This window comes from Cervus elaphus, chromosome 21 (assembly GCF_910594005.1).
Source record: "Cervus elaphus chromosome 21, mCerEla1.1, whole genome shotgun sequence".
In the NCBI taxonomy this organism is placed as follows: Eukaryota; Metazoa; Chordata; class Mammalia; order Artiodactyla; family Cervidae; genus Cervus; species Cervus elaphus.
In genome coordinates, this window is record NC_057835.1 from 5,841,761 (window position 1) to 5,855,337 (window position 13,577).

The window sequence follows — 13,577 nt, forward strand, 5'->3', positions numbered from 1 at the left end:
GGAAGGGGACAGGAGAGCTCAGCCAGGGGTCTCAGGAGCCCAGCACAGGGGCAGCGGGCCTCTGAGCTGCAGGGGCCGCTGCCACAGATCCCCCTAGCCTGCCCCCTTCTCCCGTGACAGCTCCTTCCAGTCCGAGAGGAGTCCATGGACACCTCCACTGGGGAGCTGCCCTCAAGTGGACAGTCGGGGCACAGGAGGACAGGGCAGGTCAGACACAGGCTCCTGGCATGTGGGACTCAGTGCCCAGAGTGACTGTGGCACTTCTCGTGTGGGTGCTGCACCTGGCCCCTGGCACTGGGCTCAGACACATCTCATCAGACACCGTCTTTAATGGGCAGCTCCAGGCACTGGGTGGGGCAGCAGACTGGCTGAAGTTTCTGGGTCCTGGATCGGGAAGGCCTGCATGGGGTCCTCGCTCCCAGCCAGCTGGAGCCTGCGCTGGGGCCCATGTGTGGGGGGAGCCGGCCCCGCACCACCACCCTGGGCAACCCAGAGGGTAAGGGCAGCGAGCAGCTCAGGGCTGTGGGGCTGGGGACAGCGTCCTTCCAGTCTTGCCCCTGTTGGCCTTGCGGTTCCAGCCAAGGAGGGGCCTGGGCCTGGGCCTGGCTCGTGAGGGCACTGGTGTCTCCTGGCCACACTCCTTCTGGCTCCTCAGAAGCCCCCCAAGGGCTGGCTGGCGGTCCCCCTGTGTTCAGCATGGAAACGGACGTGGGTCAGCTCCCCTGGCCTGGCCTGCTTGTGGCCAGCTGGTGAATGCCAGGGGATGAAGTGGTGGGGACTCAGGGGATGGGGGTCCATGTAAGGATGGTCATGGAGCGGGGCCCCCATAGGTTTGCCCTGCTCGGGGGGCAGCACTCCAGAGGCAGCCTCTGCCCGGAGCAGCTGAGGGGCGGGCTGGGCCTCATGGAGGACTGTCCCGGCACCCTCGTAGCATCCGTGGGTATTTGGGGCCTGGCCAAAGGCCAGGGCTGGGGTGGGACAAGGAGTTAGGGACCCTCCCAGGGCCCTGGGCTCACCGAGATGGGCAGCTCAGTGGCGGGCAATGGCGTGGCCACCTGCAGGCTCACGCCCCCGTCGCCCACGCCCTGCAGCTGGGCCACCACCTCCGCGTGCTTCCACCACCTGCACGGCTGCCCGCTCACCGACACGATGTAGTCACCCTCCTTCAGGCCGGCCTCCTGCAGCAGACCGGGAGAGTCCCGCCGCACCCCTCCACTTCTGGGTGGTCCCACCTTCCCCGCCCCCCGGTGAGGGGGCCTTACCGCAGCCCGGCCCCCCGGAACAACGGCAGCAATGAGAACGGGCGAGTCTCCCCGCAGCGTGAAGCCGAAGCCTCCCTCTCCTCGAGACAGGTGGACAGGCCCCACCAGTCGCCAGTGGTTCTTGGCTGAGAACACGGACAGGGGCCCCTGGGGGGTCAGAGGTCAGAGGCCAGGCTGGGTTGCTGCACTTGGAGGGGCCCCCCGGCCTGGAGCGCCCTTGCTGCCATCTCTCCATTCAGTGACAGAGACCGGTGGTGTCTGCAGGGGGCCTGGGCGGGGGCGGAGGGCGGCCCTGGAGGACCTGCGTGAGCACCAGGAGAAAGCTGAGGAGGGGGAGGCCTGGGAGGGTGCTCACCAGCCTGTGGAAGATATCAGCCACCTTCACCCGGGAGAAGCTGGGTGTCCTGCCTTCTGGCCTCTGCTGCGTCTTAGCTGAAAGGATGGTGAAGGGAGGTGGGGCTGAGTCCAAGGCTCAGGGTCCCAGGGTGGTGGCCTGAGGTGCAGCCGTGTACTCCGGCCCCCCTGGGCACCACCAGCAGGAGGAGCCTGGTGGTTCTGGCGTCTGACGTCCATGGGGGCGGGGCAGGAATGAGCAGCGGGGAGCTGCCACCGCGGCCCGGCTCCTCCTCCGAGGGCCCTCCGTGTGGCACACGGAGCTTGATCGCAGGGGCCTCTGCCTGCCGCCCGCCACCCACGCCCGGGCAAAGACACACCCACCCCAGGGCCGCTGCTTACGCTGGACGTCAGGGGCCTCAGTGGCCTCGTGGAAGTCGTCCTCCAGGTCGAGCTCCGAGTACTTGGCCAGAGAGCGCCGCAGCGCCCGGGCCAGCACGGCCTGCAGCAGGTCCTCCCGGCGCAGGGCCCGGCACACGGCGTGCAGCTGCAGCGCCGCCTCCTGCCCCAGGAGGGCCCGCCTCAGGTGGGCCTTGCCTGCGGGGACCGAGCTGTCTCGTGCTGCTGGGCCCCTCCAGGCTCCCACCCCACATGCAGCCCGAGGAGGGCAGGTCAGGGCTTCCGAGTTCATCCTGGTTTCGCCGGGGAAGAGCTGCCTCCCACGGCTGCCTGCCCTGCCCATGAGGCCACCCGTGCTGCTGGGGCCCCACGAGGAGTGACGGCTGGAGGGGGGCGCTCACGCCGGCAGGGGCCCAGGGCCTTACCCAGTTTGCTGCGCTCCTCGCGCTCCTGGGGCAGCGCCGGGCTCCGGGCCTCAGCCGAGGCCAGGAACACCTGCTCGAGGACGGGGAGCTCCGACTCGGCCACCGCTGGAGGTCAGAGAGGGCGGTGAGCCGCCGCACGGGCCCCTGGCGGCACGGCACGCGGGCACGCGGGGAGGGGCACTCACGGGCGCCGTCACACAGGCCCAGGGCCGCGTGGTAGTGGGCCAGGGCGTGGAAGTGCTCGGCCTTCACGTGCACCAGAGTGGTCCAGGCGAAGGGCACGTAGTCCTGGACGGGCGGCTGGGCCATGGTCCGATGCACCAGCCGGTACTCGGCCGCCACCTGCTGGCGCACAGGGGGACGGAGGGCGCTGCCGCGAGCCCAGCGGCCTGGGCCCCGGCCTCTGCCCACCCTGGGGCCCCGCCTCCACCAAACTTCCAGCGGCCCTGCCCCACACCGAGCCGAGCTCAGGGCTTGGGGCCCCCAGTCCCTGCCCTGGTTGGCATTGCCCCAGACGTGGGGACTCAGGGCCCCGGGACCCTGAACAGCCCCCCGGAGCTCACGAGGACAGCTGGCTTCGAGAGACTCTGCAGCTGCCCCTCCCGGCCCCGGCCCCGGTCCCGCCCCGGCCCCGCCCCTCAGCTCAGCGGGCACCTGAGAGCCGCAGCCTGGCCCGTCCCCCGGGACAGCTGCCCCCCGCCCTGCCCTCACCTGGGCCGCCTCCTGGGCCAGGCGCAGCTGGGCCAGGCAGTCGTGGGCAGCCCCGGGGGCCTGCAGCAGGAGGCCCTCGAAGACACACTCCTGGGCCTGGGCGTTCATGAGCTGCTCCAGCATGGACAGTGAGGCGGGGCTCATGTCCGGGCTGGGCGCGTGGGAGAAGTTCTCCCTCAGGAGGCTGAAGGCCCCTGCGGGGGAGGGGGGCTCAGAGGGGCTCAGCTGGGCTGCCCGCGGAGCCCCGAGCCCCTGGGCCCCCCTCAGAGAGCCTGTGTGTGCTTAGCCCTTCAGGCTAGGGGGCCACCACGCCTGTCCCCCGACCCCAACTCTGGCCCTCGAGCCTGGAAGTAAGGACTGCACAGGTACACCTGTGGTGCCAGGGTCTGGCGGCCTCACCAGCAGCCCTCTGAAAGGACTCCACGGCGCGGCCGATGCCCTCGGGGCAGGAGCGGTTCTGGCGAGCCCCGATCTGGGTGTGCAGGGCACCGATGTTGAACAGCACGCTGCCCTTCTCGAAGGCCAGGGCCCGCTGCTGGGCTGGGAGCCCCGTCAGCGAGTCATACCTGCAGGGTTGCATCAGGCTGGGAAGAGTTCCCTCAAGAAGCTGGGGGTCTCAGGAGCGGCCCCGGGGCTCCTACCCACCCCAGCCCCTACCAATGGAAGAGCAGCCCGAGGCTGCGGGCAGGTGTGACAAAGCGTGCCTCCAGGAAGCAGAGCTGGTTGTAGTAGGCCGTGAGCAGCTCCAGGCCGGCCTTGCTCCGGCTGGGGGTCCGCGTGGCCTGCCAGATGGAAGTAAGCTGGGTCCTACCGCCCCCACCCACCCCAGGGCACACATGGCAGCCCAAGGGATGTTACAGCTCCAGGGGACGTCTCAGGGTCTAGGGGTGAACATGGTCACACCTGCCCTCCCTGGGGTTGCTGGGGACCACACGTGCCACTCCAGGGGACTGCAGGCCGCTGGGGCGGGAGGCTGGGCAAGGTCCCTGGGGCGGGCACGGGCACAGAGCAGCCATTCCCAAAGGCCAGCAGTCTTCTCACCTGGGGGCTAGGGGGGCCAAAACCCACCTGCCGCAGGTCCTCCAGCTCCCTGATCTCAGCCTCGTAGGAAGCGCCGTCCTCCCCAAAGTGCCTGCAGATCAGCTCCTGAGGCGGTGGGGGGGGGGGGGGTGGGGGGGTGGGGCTGGGTGCAGGACTTCCCTGGAGCCTCCCAGCTCAACATGGCTGAAGCCCCATAGCGAGGGGACCCCCACCACAGATGTGGGGCCCAGGGACTCAGGGATATCTCTACTGGAACCCCTTACCCTTATTAACTCCCATGAGCCAAGTGCGACATGCCAGCAGACACCTGAGGCTGAGGCTGAGGCACCTTCCCCCTGGCCTGGCTGCAGGGACTTGGGAGTGCCCACAAGGCCTCCCAGAGCCTGAGGGTTTTCTCAGCACAGGCTCTGACTAGAGGGGCAGCCTCCAGCCAGCGGAACCCTCAGAGCAGGAGTCGGGGACCCTGCATCCATCCTGGAACCTCCAGTTTTGCTGACATCCGTCCCAGGGTGCGTTCTTCTGCAAAGCCCACCCAACCAAAATCCCCTCTGGCTGTGGAGGCTAGGTGGCTCCAGGTCAGACCCTTCTTCCCTCTGAGTCCTCACCTCAGTGAGACCGCTGACCAGGAAGCCCCCGAGAGCTGAGCCCAGGCTGGCACTCACCTTCAGGGGTGGGGCCCAGTCCAGGGGCTTGGTCTCCTTCAGCCCCAGGGGGATCATGGGGGCAGTGACGCCTTCGCTAGAAGCAGAAGTATTGAGTCCAAACTCTAGGGCTGGACTCCGCTGTCCTCAGTGGCCCTGGAGTCACCCACCACTACTCCTGCTACACGGGACGCACCTCCCCCAATTCTGGTACACCACACCACGTCTCTCAGGTATTGCCTGGGTGCCAGCCCTGCACACACAGGCGTGGTGGTGGTGTTCTGCCTCACGCTCACACGCACACACGCCTCTGGGGCCAGTCTGTGTCCTTGCACACACTTGCATGCACATGTGCCTTCAAGGCCAGTCTGTGTCCTTGCTCATGCTTGCACACACACGTGCCTCTGGGGCCAGTTCACGTCCTTGCACACACTCACAAACGCACCTCTCGGGCTGGGCCGTGTCCCCACTGCTGTCAAGCCCTGCCAGCTCCTCCTTCAGCAGCTGCAGGCTGGAGTTGACGTCGCTCAATTCCAGGGCCACAGTCTCCCTGACGCGGGCGTTGCTGGTAGCTCTAGAGGAGGGAGGCCGAGGTGAAGCCCTAGTGCTGCCAAGGGACCCACGCCCCAGGGCTTCATTGCAGCCCAAGCTCTGGAGCCCATTCCACAGTGATGTGCCAAGGGGCCCAGCCACCCTGGGAGGCAGTGGTGGGGTCCAGGGCCCACCAGATGACCCCCTCCTCTCTGAGGTTCCCTGTGGGTCACGCAGTTTCCTGTCTGTACATGTATGTCATGACTCTGGCCTGAGTACATGTGCTTGGACCCAGAAATTCCAGGGCGTAAGTCCTCCCACCACCTCTCACTCCCCCAGGACATGGCTCACGCCTGTCCTCTGGAAACTGGAAGGCAACTTCCCTGGAGAGATGGGGTCGGACTCCCTCTGTGCCTGCCAGAGGGACTGACGGGTGCCCAGGAAGGCACGGGGTGGACAGGGAGGCCGGGCTGCTAAGGAAAAGGAGGGCCTGGCGGAGCCCTGGTCTGCAGCTGGCTTTGTGCCCACTGGTGGGGGCTTGGGCAGGCGAGGCCCTCTTCCCGGGCCTCAGATCAGCACCTGGAGAACAGGTGGGTGTGAAGGTCTGAGCATACAGGCTCCGAGGCGGACTCATTCCTGTGTCAAGGACTCATTCTCAGGTCCTCAATCTTGGGACACCTGTCACTTGCCACAGCTCAGCCTAAGAAGTGCAGCTGCTATGCTCATCCCGGTGGGGACATCCTCTCCAGCTTAGCAAGGAACCTGGCTGGCCCTGAGCTGACCCTGCCAGTGAGGGCCACCAAGGTGGGGGCCTGAGTCATCTGTGAGCGTCCCTGCTGGGCAGTATGGCTGCCCCAGACCCTGGTGCGAAGTCCAGCCCTGCCTCTCAGGAGCCTGAACAGGAGGCCTGGTCATGGACTTACACATGGACCAAAAGACCAGGCACCCGCTGGGTCATTGCCTGCCCCGGAGTGAGCCTGCCTCACGGGGGCCTCCGGGAACACAGCCCTGCTTTCCTGGGGGTCCAGCCGGGGGCGGGTGTCCCGGGCAGCCAGCGCCCACCTGTACAGGTTCTCAGCGCCCGTCCGCATTCTCAGCTCCCTGTCGATCTGCTGGTGGATCCGGGCCCTGCGGCTCTGCAGGTGGCCATGCGATGAATTTGCCGAGAGGTCACAGCCCTGCGGAGAGGCCACAGGTCACCAGGGCCAGGCCAGCAAGGACATGGTGGGCGGGGACAGGGCTGGACTGCCCTGGGAAGACGCTGGGCCCATTGGGTGCTGCTCTGGGGCTCAGAAGCCCAGCTGGAGCCCCTCCGGGAGACGGCCAATTGCTCCCCGCATCCTCCTGCACTTCTGAATTCCTTCTGTAACCCCCACGACCCGTTCCGCCCACATAAATGCCAGACCGCGCACGTCTAGATGGAGGGGATGCCCAGCCAGCTCCTGCCAGGGCACTGATGGAGAGCACCCTGCCTGCAGGGTGCTGGGTCTCCCCCGGGCCACGCGCTCTGTGGCCAGGCTCCGTCCTAGTTGGCTGCTTACTTGTGGCAAATGCCCAAACCACAGGCCCCAAGGGTCAATCCGCTCATAAGCAGCAGGCCAGGCCTTCTGGCATCCCCATCTGAGGTGCCTCAGTGTGGGTTCTGCCCTGCACACGGGCAATCCCGCCAGCCTGCCTGCGTCCTGGGCCCCAGGCAGGGAGCCCTGCAGCAGGTTCAGAGGGTGAGAGGTTTCCTCTGTGAGGGGAGGAGCTCTCAGGGCCCCAGTGGGACGGGTGCAGTTGCGGCCATTTAGGGACCTCCTGGCCTGGTCAGTCACCAGCCCGAGAGTTGGGAAGGACTTCTCAGAATGTTCTTCCTTGGACCATGTCCTCAGGCTCAGGTGGTCTCCTGGCCCTGGTACAGAACAGGGAAGAGGACATACTGCCTCCTAGGACCCCACCCTGAAAGCATAGACGTGCAGGGCTAACGCAGCCTCTCTGCAGTGGCCGCTGTCTTGCACAAATCTGAGGATGTATGTCCCCGCTGTCACACACAGAGCAGTCCCCGCCTCCTGGGGGCTCTAGCTTATCCCAGCCCCACAGCAGGAGGCACCCTAAAGAAGGCCTTACTCTCTTGCACAGACAAGACTCATGGCACATGGCCACCTTGGATTACAGTTCAATGTTTCCTCCACATTCCAGTATTCTCAGGAGAGATCAATCAGGGAAGACTTCCTGCAGGAGGAAGCATTCTTCTGGGACTTCCAAGTGGTCCTGAGGTAACTGGGGAGAGGGGACTTGTCCCCATTGAACAATGGGAGAGAGACAGCAACCACCTTGGATGACTGCCTGCTGGGGGACTCTGGGCAGGTCCTCATTTGTAGACAGAAAAGGGGCTGGTGTCAAGGTGGCACCAGGCAGGAAGAAGTCAAAATACAGCTCTCCTCTCTCCGCTCTGCTAGTTGAGTGTCTGTCTTCCCACTGGCCTTCACCTCTTCCCCATGGTACCTCCCATACCCACTTGGTGCAGAAGGGAATGAGAAGAGGACACAGGCAGTCTCCCTTCCAGGAGGCCTGAGAATCCGGAACAGGGGGCAGGCCACAGCCGAAGCTTTACTCCTCTCCCTCTGATGGTCCAGCTGCACAGCTCCAGCCTAAGGTTCTGAGTGAGCAGCATGGCTGTCTGCTGGGGGAGGGGCGCCCCATGTACTGGGGAGAGGCTGCCAGCCCTGCGGGGCTGTCCTGTCAACACAGCTCACTGGGTGTCCGATGTCAAGTGCTCCCGGAGAGATGTGCTTGAAGTCAGGAGACCATAGTCCCCTCTGAGGCCTGCAGTCAGCACCCCTCATGGCCTTGTGACCCCAACGCACCCTCCAGGATGCAGGTTGACTGCATGACTTGGTAGGAAGTGTGACTGCGGCCCAATTTGCAGTGCTGGTTGGGCGAGAGCCACGCTCACCCCCATTTCCACACCGGGTGGTGAAGGGGTCTGCCAGCTCACGCATGTGTGGAACAACCCCCACCTGATGGAGAAGAGCAGCGAGCCTCTCCCACGCCCTCCCTGCTGCAGCCCTGGCAGCACTGGTCTAATGGATTCCCCAGAAGCCCAGGAGGAAATGGCAGGGGCAGTGGCCAGAACTGGCTAAATGTGCAGGCAACTAGGCCAGCACAGGTCTGGTAACAGACTGCAAGATGGTTGGCGGGGCCAGGCCTCACCCTCCCTGGTGTAGGTGCAGCTATGCTTGGTGGTACAGGACTGAAAACTCTTGTGTATTTGGATGCCCAAGGCCTGGCATAAACACTGGGAAGCCTCTCAGTGACTCCCAGGGAACGACCAGGCTCCCAGGCTGCAAGGTGAGGCAGCCAGAGCGCACCTCCTCCTCAGACACAGACTCAAATGTCTCCACCCTCCTCCCTTCTACCGCTTCCTCAGTCCTCCTGGAAATGGTCCACAGTCCACAGCCCCCGCGGAATCAGGGATTTCAGGAGGCGGCAGAGGTGCGGGGAAGTGAGGAGGGCCAAACCACCCTGCTGGGAAATCCTCCAGCCATTTCCTGTACCCGGCGGGCATCAGGCACCTGTTGCTAAAAGTTCCATCAAACACAGAGCTGGGTGGCCAGGGCACAGCCGAACAGCCTTAGGAGAGAGGGAACAGCTAGGAAAGGAGGAAGACAGATGCCAGGAACAAACACGAGGGCCACGGGCTGTCACTGACCAGAGCCCAGCACCTGCCAGAGAAGGGGGTCCTGGAGTGGTGGAGAAAACCACGAGCTGGACTTGCGCTCCGACCTGTTCCGGTCGACGCAGGAGGGGTCCCCCAAACTCACTAGACAGGAGCCCAGCGGCCGGGCTCTGGCTCCGCACGGGTTCCCAGTTCCCCAGCGTCAAGCTCACCTTGCCTCTGAGGGGCGTGCGATACGCGACCTTTCGCCCCGGAGTCCAGCGGCGCGCTCGGACGGGAGAAACCAGTGCCGATCCCGCAGCCCAGCGCTCGCCGGCGGCAGCGGGCAACAGGTGCGGCCGGGTCTGGGAACCCACCTCCCGGCGCCCCTCGCCCGCCAGGCGCTCCCACCTTGCGGACGGTGCCAGCCGCTCGCAGCCGGGCCCTTTCCTCGCCGTCTCCCGGGCCGTCCGATCTGTCCTCGGGGACCATCGCCGCTCGCTCTTCGGGCCACGCCCGCCTGGAGGCCGTCGCAGGCGCAGGGACTCCGGGTGCGCGGGACCCCGCACTGCCCTCTCCTGGGGGTGGCTGCCCGGCCGGCAGGAGGGGCGGGGCGCAGGCCTCCGAGCGTGCGAAACTTCCCGCTGCCCAATCGGCGGCCGCGGCGACTCCGACGGACAGCAGCGCCGGCCAACTAGAGCGTGAGGGAGGTGGTTCCCGAAGCCAGGCTCTGCCCACTCGCGCCCGCGGAGCCCCGGGGGAATGTGGTCGCCCCTGGCAACCGCCGGCCGGCGGAAAAGGGAAAAACAAGGCGCAGCGCAGGGCCCAGGGGCAGTCCGGGTTCCACCTGCCGGGCGGCGGGGCCTCCGCGGGGCTAGTCCGTTATCCGCGATGGCTTGTTAACGGTTTTCCTGGCATGAGCGCCCGTGCAGCTCTTAAGGTCCCCTTTGCTGTCTCCGCTTGGGGACCTAGGCTCTGGCCTGGTGGCCAGAATCCGCTTCCAGAACCTTCCTCGGGAACCCGCTTCTGGAGCCTACACTCCAGAACCTCCCCTAGACAACTTACTTCCAGAGTCATCTTACTTTCACCACCTACATCTAGAACTGACTCCCGGGACCGGCCTGCCTCCAGAACCGAACTCTCCCTAACCTGCTCTCACTGCAGGGTTACCCCCCAGGCCCTTCATAATTTCTCTAGTTGGCAACTCTGTAACGCACTCAGATTTCATGTGGGGCTCACCTCACCGAGAGCAGGGGCAGGAACACCAGAGCATAAGCAGTAGCCACAGCACATCTTCATCAGGTTCCGGTAAAGTTCCAGCCTTGTCCATCGTAGCCATCTCCCCACGGTCCCTGCCATGCCTCGGTGCAGAGCCCTGGGCCCCTCCCCAAATGGCCACGCCAGATCTTGTAGTTCCCCAGAGCTAAATCCTGTAAACTAAGTTCCTTGGCCCACCCTGGCCATCTGAAACAATAGTAACAACAAAATAAGGTAATTGTTAACTCTGAGGAAAATAAAATGTAACACATAATATGACCTGACTCAGCTGTGTATTTCAGGCTGCCCTGGCAGCTTGGCCATAAGACCACCATAAGGAGTTTCTGTTAGGAGGAGGGGAGAGGGGAAGGGTGAAGAAAAGTGGGTGAGAGAAGCTGAAGCTTCATTCTGCTGAGGGGAAGTCAGTAGATAAGGCCTCAGTTAGAAAGCAGAATTCCAGATGCAGAAGCATGTGGTCTGGGACTTCCCTGGTGGCGCAGTGGATAGGAATCAATATATCCATCTGCCTACATGGAGGACACAGGTTTGATCCCTGGTCCAGGAAGATTCCACATACCATGGAGCAACTAAACACCACAACTACTGAAGCCCGCATGCTCCAGAGCCTGTGTTCCATTACAAGAAAAGTCACTTCAAGGAGAAGTCCCTGTACGGCAAGGAAGAATAACCCGTACTAGCCACAACTAGAGAAAGCCTGCACAAAGCAGCGGAGACCCAGCACAGCCAAAAACAAATAGATAAATAAAGAAAAACCTCCAGTTGCAGATGCATGTTCTTCGGAACTGTGGGATTCAACACCAAATCTGCAGCTCAGAGTTACAAGCAGTCACCCCTGGAGAGGCGGTGGGGTGCTGGAGGAGGTTTCTTCTTGGCTCAGCAGGTCTTGGAGACCTGAGGCTGGTAAAGCCCCAAACCTTCTATAACAAAGTAACCCCAAAACTTGTGTTTTGAAGAATGGATGTCTAGTAAGTGACAACAAAAAGGATCCAAAATGAAAGGAAACCTTTGGAAATGAAGAGATACTTCTAAATAAGGTGTGAATTAGAAGAAAGAACACGAACTGCATGTTACCTAAAAAATAACTAGAAAGTAAATAACATTATATAAAATTTATAGAACAAAAGGAAATTCTGTAACTTTATGTGAGTTTATTACTATGTAGATATCATATATATGTGAGGTAAATTAACCAAATTAAAAAAAAAGGAGGAGGAAATAACAAAACATTTAAAGCTGACATCAGTTACATAGCAAAGAAACTGAGGATTTGAGGGAAAAAATTGATTAATCCCCAAGAGGCCCAATCAGGGTGGGAAAAAAGATTTTATCCGCTGGACTCCGCCTCTGATTGCATAAGATTGGGTGCATTGCTTAGCCCTGGGGAGTGAGATGTTTATTATTTTTCCCCAGGTCACCACTCACAGGTGGGTGGTGGCAGCAGGTGCATCCGCAGGGGTGTCCACCACAGACAGTGAGCCTCACAGTGGAGGTGAGGTTACTTCCTCTGGGCTAATTTCTGGTTTCCAGGAAGGAAGAAGCATCAGGAGGAAAACAAGACATCCCCCCAGTTCCCCCAGAACTTTGTCACATGGCCTCATGTGTCTGCATGGGAGGCTGCAAATGCACTGTCCTTGCATGCCGTCCCAAAATAATTGTGGTTCTGTCTGTCAGTACAACCAGGGTGGGTTTGGATCCCCACAAAAGCACAAGTACACCACATCAAGAAAGGAAAAGAGACAATTACCAAGGCACGGGGAGATAACTACAAACCGTGAGAGAGCATTATGACAGTAAACTGGTCTGGAGAAGACAGATGATTCTGTTCCCAAATATCAACGATCAAAGCTGACCCCAGAAAAGTGGAAAAACAAGGATAGACCAATGAGTATAGAACAAACTGCTGAAAGGGGCACCAGACTCAACAGTCCTGCAGCAAATCCATCTGAGAGCAGACATCTCCTCCACTTCTCAGAGGACCCCGGCCTGTAGGACATGGAGGGACACGGAACGGCTTACAAAGGTCAGAGGCCCACGGCTAACGAGGAGAGGCCAGGAGGCCCTGCATGGCTCTGCCCACACAGCTGAGTGTCAGAACCTGCTGGCATCTGCCTGCCCTGCCCCTGTTGTTACAGAATCCGCCTGGGAGGGGCGGCCAGTCAGCCCCAGAAGGCAGAGACCTCCGTGCAAGAAATTTAACCAAAAAAACCCCCTATTAGGACTAATTAGATAATTTGGTAAGGTAGCTAAGCTAACTATGTTATGGGCTGAATTTTATCCCTCTTCCAAAGTCTTGTGTTGAAGCCATAACCCTAGAGTGATAGGATTTGGAGGTGAGGCCTATGGGAGGTGATTAGCATTAGATGTACATCAAAGCTGTATATCGTCACCCTGCTTATTTAACTTATATGTGGAGTACATCATGCAAAATACTGGGCTGGATGAAGCACAAGCTAGAATCAAGTTTGCCAGGAGAAATATCAGTAACCTCAGATATGCAGATGACGCCACCCTTATGGCAGAAGGCGAAGAAAAACTAAAGAGCCTCTTGATGAAAGTGAAAAAGTTGGCTTGAGGCTCAACATTCAGAAAACTAAGATCATGGCATCTGGTCCTATCACTTCACGGCAAATAGATGGGTAAACAGTGGAAACAGTGAGAGACTTTATTTTTTTGGGCTCCAAAATCACTGCAGATGGTGACTGCAGCCATGAAGTTTTTAAAAGACACTTGCTCCTTGGAAGAAAAACTATGACCAACATAGACAGCATATTAAAAAGCAGAGACATTACATTGCCAACAAAGGCCCGTCTAGTCAAAGCTATGGTTTTTCCAGTAGTCATGTATGGATGTGAGAGTTGGACCATAAAGAAAGCTGAGGACTGAATAATTGATGCTTTTGAACTCTGGTGTTGGAGAAGACTCTTGAGAATCCTTTGGACTGCAAGGAGATCCAACCAGTCCATCCTAAAGGAAATCAGTCCTGAATATTCATTGGAAGGACTGATGCTGAAGTTGAAACTCTAATCCTTTGGCCACCGGATGGGAAGAATTGACATTGGAAAAGACCCTGATGCTGGGAAAGATTGAAGGCAGGAGGAGAAGGGGGCGACAGAGGATGAAATGGTTGGATGGCATCACTGACTTAATGACCATGAGTTTGAGCAAACTCCGGGAGTTGGTGATGGCCAGGGAAGACTCGTGTGCTGCAGTCTACGGGGTTTCAAAGAGTAGGACACAACTGAGTGACTGAACTGAACTGACCTGAGGGTGGGGACCCCACAATGGGATTAGTGTCTTTATATGAAAAAAAAAAAGA

General features: G+C 60.8%; 1 protein-coding gene across 3 annotated transcripts; it reads right to left on the minus strand.

Annotated features, from left to right (window-relative positions):
- Positions 1 to 311: 311 nt before the first annotated feature.
- Positions 312 to 9,590, minus strand: RHPN1 (rhophilin Rho GTPase binding protein 1). 3 transcript variants are annotated; one of them, XM_043879636.1, is made up of 15 exons: positions 9,395 to 9,590; positions 6,406 to 6,521; positions 5,258 to 5,386; positions 4,834 to 4,909; positions 4,199 to 4,276; positions 3,788 to 3,912; positions 3,530 to 3,696; positions 3,131 to 3,324; positions 2,605 to 2,761; positions 2,420 to 2,524; positions 1,998 to 2,192; positions 1,618 to 1,694; positions 1,263 to 1,409; positions 1,017 to 1,178; positions 312 to 685 (listed from the first exon to the last, which is right to left on the minus strand). In XM_043879636.1, the coding sequence occupies exons 1-15, from the start codon at positions 9,473 to 9,475 to the stop codon at positions 515 to 517; spliced, it is 1,980 nt and encodes a 659-aa protein (XP_043735571.1). In that variant the 5' UTR covers positions 9,476 to 9,590; the 3' UTR covers positions 312 to 514. The 3 variants fall into 3 exon arrangements, with proteins under 3 accessions (XP_043735571.1, XP_043735572.1, XP_043735574.1); XM_043879637.1 differs by lacking the exon at positions 312 to 685 and having other exon boundaries at positions 1,025 to 1,178; positions 1,263 to 1,387; XM_043879639.1 differs by lacking the exons at positions 312 to 685; positions 1,017 to 1,178 and having other exon boundaries at positions 1,397 to 1,531.
- Positions 9,591 to 13,577: the final 3,987 nt, after the last annotated feature.